Here is a 6,096-nt window from a genome sequence, read left to right as displayed (position 1 = left end):
CATCTCTTAAGTGGAGAACTACAATATATTGCCAAAAGTATTCACTTGCCTGCCTTCACACACATGTGAACTTGAGTTCATCCTGAAAAACTTTTATATAGAATACTTACCATATAGAAACACTTTGTAGTTCTACAATTTCTGACTGTAGTCCATCTGTTTCTCTACATGCTTTTTTAACCTGCTTTCACCCTGTTCTTCAATGGTCAGGACCCCCACAGAGCAGGTATTATTTAGGTGGTGGATGATTCTCAGCACTGCAGTGACACTGACATGGTGGTGGTGTGTTCGTGTGTGTTGTGCTGGTATGAGTGGATAAGACACAGCAATGCTCACTGTCACTGCTGGACTGAGAATAGTCTAAATAATACCTGCTCTGTGGTGGTCCTGACCATTGAAGAACACGGTGAAAGCAGGTTAAAAAGTATGTAGAAAAACAGATGGACTACAGTCAATAATTGTAGTTCATATGCCTGTGAAGGCAGGCGAGCGAATACTTTTGGCAATATAGTGTACCAGTCAATTGCAAGATGTACAATACAAACACTGGTGGGTAAATTTTATTTTGGGTATTTTTTCTCTGCTTCAAACATTGCCTGGTATAACTGAAATTTTACTTCTGACTTGTGGTTAGGGTGTATTTTACCTAACATGTCTGCAATGATGACAGCAAAGTGAAAATCTTCATTGTCTTGCTGCTTGACTCTCTCTCTTTCCTGGTCAAGCTGTTCCAATCTTTTGAGAACAGCTTCTTCAGTGGTGTATTTCTTTTTCCGTGCTGAATTACAATTAGTGGATGAAGCTATGGGACGTGGGGAGATGCTAGGGCATGGTGAAGCTCTGAGTGAATTGGGGATGGGCCTGAAGGATTGTGAAGAAGACAAGGGACTAGGAATAGGGGATGGAGAGATGGTAAGTGGTGAAGAATGACTAGATGAAGGACAAGGGGTAGAATGAGAGAATGAGGGTAAAGGAAGTGGTGAGGAGGTGGGTTTAGGTGAAGTGGGGAGGGAAAGTGGTGTTGAGGTTGATGGAGCAAAGGACAACGGTGAAGGGCTGCTACAACGAAATGTTCCTGATGTGGACACTGCAGGAAGTGATGCTACAGCAGGTGAAAATGCACTATTTGGTGATGGAGTGAAGGTGCCAGATGTTGTTGGCATGCTTGGATCGGTGAGTTGAAGCAGACCGGTGGAGGTAGGGAGGCAGACCGTCTCCAGTTGTATGATGTGTTCTTGGCTGCTCAGTTCTGTGTTCTCAGCCTTAAAAAAGAGACAATAATTACCACCAATAACAAAGAAACAATTTGCCAGCTTTAGGTAGGTTATAGTGTGTGTGAATAAAATTACTTTCTACATGTGATTTTTATTTTATTGCATACAGACAAAATAATCAAGAAATCTTTAAAAATATGTATGCTGTACTGAATCAGAGAAACTGTTTCCTAGATATTAGTAGACTATGCTAGCTGGCAGGGAGATCTTAGCTTAGATAACAAAATTGTGTTGCTTTACCTCTCTTTCCAGATTGGTGTCGGTCGATCTATGTTTCACAAACTGGGAGAGCCATCCCAGCTCCACTAGAATGGGTGAAACATGTTTGTTTCCACCTGGGTCACCACTTCTTCCGTGGCTTTTCTTTTTAGCTTTCACGTACCGATCCCGTATGTTTTTCCATGCCTTTTTACAAACAGTCTCTTCTTTCCCCATCACAGTAGCGATCTCCTTCCATGAATTTTGAAGCATCTGTGTATCTTTATGATCTCTCATAGATGTATCATATAAATGCCTGTAAAGGCGTACCTGTTCCACCAGAGCTCCTTCAAAATCGTTCATTTTGCTGAAGCGCGGCGCGCGCAGTACGCGCAAAGTTTCAAAAATCGAGAGGTGCACGACCTCGCGCCGCGACAGCGCGCGGGGCCAACGCGCATGGGCGGAGCCACCGCGACTGCGTCATTTTTGACGCGCGCACCCTCGCGCCAGTTGCGATGCGTGAAGTATAAACCTAGCTTAAGTGGGTAGCACTGTCGCCTCACAGCAAGAAGGTCCTGGGTTCGATCCCCAGGTGGGGCGGTCCGGGTCCCTTTCTGTGTGGAGTTTGCACGTTCTCCCCGTGTCTGCGTGGGTTTCCTCCGGGTGCTCCGGTTTCCTCCCACAGTCCAAAGACATGCAAGTGAGGTAAATTGGAGACACTAAATTGTCCATGACTGTGTTCGATATAACCTTGTGAACTGATGAACCTTGTGTAATGAGTAACTACCGTTCCTGTCATGAATGTAACCAAAAGTGTAAAACATGACGTTAAAATCCTAATAAACAAACAAACACTGTTGGGGGTGGCTCGGTGGGTAGCACTGTCGCCTCACAACAAGAAGGTCCTGGGTTTGATCCCCAGGTGGGGTGGTCTGGGTCCTTTCTGTGTGGAGTTTGCATGTTCTCCCCATGTTTGTGTGGGTTTCCGTTGGGAGCTTCGGTTTCCTCCCACAGTCTAAAGACATGCAAGTGACGTGAATTGGAAATATTAAATTGTCCACGACTGTGTTCAATATAACCTTGTGTGAACTGATGAACCTTGTGTAACCAGTAACTACCTGTCCTGTCATGAATGTAACCAAAGTGTAAAACATGACGGTAAAATCCGCCCTCCCTTGTCCCCAGTCAGGTCCAGTTGGAGCTTATCTTTCTTTAGTCACCCTCATCCCCAATGAAGGTAAGCCTGGTTTAACACAAGTAGCCTCAGATGGCTTTTTTTCACCTGCTAGGGCGGGGTCTCACATGGCGTAGTATTAGGTGCAGCAAGCCATGCGCTGCCATTCATCATCAGCCGCTCCTTGTGCAGGTGCCTTCGACAGGGTTGTAATTGCCCTAGCTACAAGGAAACCTGTTTCAGCCATTGTCCCTCCAAACGTGTGTCGGCTAGTAGCAGAGCTGAGATTCTAACTCTAGAGCTCGAGATCTCCGCACTGATAGGCTTGCATGTTTTACCCCTGCACTACCTAATCCCAGCAGTAGTGGACTGGTGTGATTTACTGCTGCGCCACCCGAGCTCCTTCTTCGTAGAGGGTGCTCACTTATTTTCATTTAGAATCTAAACAAAATATGACCAAGGTGTCTAAACTTTTGCATGAGATTGTATGTAAGACCCCAGTCTTAGCTGCCTCACTGCTGACATGAACAGACATACTGTAGCAGCACCCCAGTCTAAATCTGGACCAACTTTAAGAGGCATGGAGTTGAACACTACACTAATTTGTTGTTAGCATAAAGATTAGCTCTGTACATAAATCAACACCTCTAATTTAGCCACTCTGCTTTGCTTTGCCTCAGGCTAAAAATACTAGCCGCTGAACTTTAGCTGACCTGGAGCTCTGGAGAGGGAAGTATTTTTAGTGAAGTAGGACCGAGTGTGGAGATTTTTATCTATTTAGTGAAGCAGTTTGAACACCGGCTCGGTTTCTCTGAAGCCGCAGGAGAAGAAATCATTTCTGAGTTTTCAGTGGTGGTTTTGTTCTTCTGCCTTAAAAGGTGCTGTGGGTAGAATTTTATTACAAAGAGGAACGCTAATGACGAATTATTTAAAAGGAAAATATTTACGTAGCATCTGACTGTTTTTAATGTCGTGATTCTTGGAAAGCAGCTCCCAGATTCACTCAAATTAGAAATCTTGCTGTTTGTATTGCTTTGTGAAGTGGGCATGGTCAGACTGAGCCTAGCTAAAAATGGTTCACCATTTATGTATATAGTGTGGTTTGGCTGGATGCTCAGCATCAGTAAAGCTTCAGTGGTCCAGCCAGGCATTTAAAAGACACAAGTGGGGGTGTCTGAGGGAGGGAAGGTCGGGAAAAGATGTCTCTTTATCACTGTTGCAACAGCAACCAGGATTGGAAGAACACATAGGACATAGTGTGATCTTCTGTCTGTGGTGTGGGGTAACTAGGTAGGAGTGTCTAATAAAGTGGACAGTGAGTGGACACGGTATTTAAAAACTCCAGCAGCGCTGCTGTGTCTGATCCACTCATACCAGCACAACACACACTCACACACCACCACCATGTCAGTGTCACTGCAGTGCTGAGAATGATCCACCACCTAAATAATACCTGCTCTGTGGTGGTCCTCTGGGGGTCCTGACCATTGAAGAACAGCATGAATGAGGGCTAACAAAGCATGCAGAGAAACAGATGGACTACATTCAGTAATTGTAGAACTACTATATGGTAAGTGGAGTTGATAAAATAGACAGTGTGTGTAGAAACAAGGAAGTGGTTTTAATGTTATGGCTGATCAGTGTATGTATATATATATATATATAATGAAGCATTGATGAGCATCGCATTCACATTTCAGCATAAAAGTCGCTGTGTCAGGCTGTACAGGGCAGAGGAGACTGTGTCCCAAATACCATCCTACACTATACAGCATCCTACATTTGATTTTGACCAGTGGTGAGGCTACTGTTTTGAGCAAATTGTATAGGTTATTGTGTGCAGATTGAGACACAGCCCTCCAGATTGCTGCCTAAAGTAGCACCATTTAGGTGCAGTTTTGAACAGTCGCTTCAGTTTGTGACTCTTGAAGGCAGAGCTAAAAATTCTCTTCCACCTAAGACAAAAATCCCTCACAAGTGTCTGCAGACATTTAATCTGGTTAGATAAAGTCTGGTTCCGCAGGGCTAAACAAGCACTGATCCTGTCTGACACATTTCCGACACAACTATCAGACAAGGTCAAAGTGCACCCATTTCTCTCTAGAAACTGAGCCCGAATCTGTAATCATGCACGCACACTGAATTTACCCTCCATGTCGAATTTATCAGGTGGAACAACCAGGACTTTGAACCTTGGAATACTTTTGTCGCCTCATCTCTTCTCATTCCATCTCTGACACACACACACACACACACACACACATACACACACCGGTTCAGTGTGCACCCATAACACACACTCTGGTGTACACACTGATCTGACGTCATTCCATCAACATTGCTGATCTGGTCCCAGTTTCTCCAGACTTTTCTGTGCACCTGGTATGGCTCTGTCTGGTTTTTGCATCCCTGTGTGTGTGTGTGTGTGTGTGTGTGTGTGTGTGTGTGTGTGTGTGTGTGTGTGTGTGTGCGTGTGTGTGTCCCTTTCTGGCTGGTCACTCATGCTATTTCCAGTCCACTTGTTTTTCTCTATTCGAATAACACTCGCTCCCAGTGTTTCCTGTTTTCATTAACACCCCACCACCACCACCCTCAATTCCCCTTTTTAAATTTCGGTGATTTCTTCCCCATAACTCCTTTCATCTTTGTTCTTCTGATGATAAAATCAGTTCATTTAACCATGAAACACTCACTCAGTACATGCTGCACTATTTCACACACACACAAATTAACTTCATTTAGTTTAAATCCCTCATAAAGCAATGGGATACGGTGTGTTTAAACAGACAGTACTTTTTCACTACACTGAAGAATATGTGTGTGGTTTGAGACACAGCTCTCCAGCTCATTGACTGATGCAGCATAGTATACGATATGAGACGCAGTCTATTAGTTTACTGATTTTTTTGTTTTGTTTTGCTTAACAGAGAAACATCAACAGTGTGTCCAAACTGGTGAATTCAGAGTTGTGAATAGGTTGCCATGACAGTGAGATGTTGATGTGGGATCTTCACAAAAACAAGATGAGCATTAAACAGTAAGACAGGAAAACACTCTTAAGATGTGCAGTGAAGTGTTGATAAAGCAAAAAGAAAACACTCGCCTAACACATGTCCAGTCCTGATCACCATGTTTACAGTAAGAGCAGCTATTTACCCATAAAAGACAATCTACCACGACTAAAGAAAATTCTGCTTTCTGGTTGTCTGGTAGGTATTTATGATGGCGTATTATGGCCACTGTAAAAAATATTTTTAAGTTTTGATTTCGAGAATAAAGTCATATAAGTTTAGATTTCGAAATTAAAGTCAAAATATTATGAGAATAAAGTAAAAATGATTATGAGAATAAAGTCGAAATGAATATGAGAATAAAGTTGAAATGAATATGAGAATAAAGTCGAAATGAATATGAGAATAAAGTCGAAATGATTATGAGAATAAAGTAAAA

The 6,096-nt window shown here is 43.1% G+C and overlaps 1 protein-coding gene across 1 annotated transcript; it reads right to left on the bottom strand.

Annotated features, from left to right (window-relative positions):
• LOC134310067 (uncharacterized) lies at window positions 1–1,709 on the bottom strand. Its single transcript, XM_062991583.1, has 2 exons — window positions 1,515–1,709; window positions 1–1,262 (listed from the first exon to the last, which is right to left on the bottom strand). The coding sequence occupies exons 1-2, from the start codon at window positions 1,707–1,709 to the stop codon at window positions 561–563; spliced, it is 897 nt and encodes a 298-aa protein (XP_062847653.1). The 3' UTR covers window positions 1–560.
• Window positions 1,710–6,096: the final 4,387 nt, after the last annotated feature.

Source organism: Trichomycterus rosablanca, chromosome 3 (assembly GCF_030014385.1).
Source record: "Trichomycterus rosablanca isolate fTriRos1 chromosome 3, fTriRos1.hap1, whole genome shotgun sequence".
NCBI classification, from domain to species: Eukaryota; Metazoa; Chordata; class Actinopteri; order Siluriformes; family Trichomycteridae; genus Trichomycterus; species Trichomycterus rosablanca.
Note: the sequence above shows the minus strand (reverse complement) of the source record. Positions and strands in the feature narration are given on the sequence as shown.

Bases quoted from the DNA above. Each gene is read 5' to 3' on its own strand.
- LOC134310067 (XM_062991583.1), bottom strand. From the start codon at position 1,709: ATGGGGAAAGAAGAGACTGTTTGTAAAAAGGCATGGAAAAACATACGG. The intron at 1,263-1,514 runs GTAAAGCAACAC...CTCTTTTTTAAG, and splicing joins ACACCAATCTGGAAAGAGAG to GCTGAGAACACAGAACTGAG.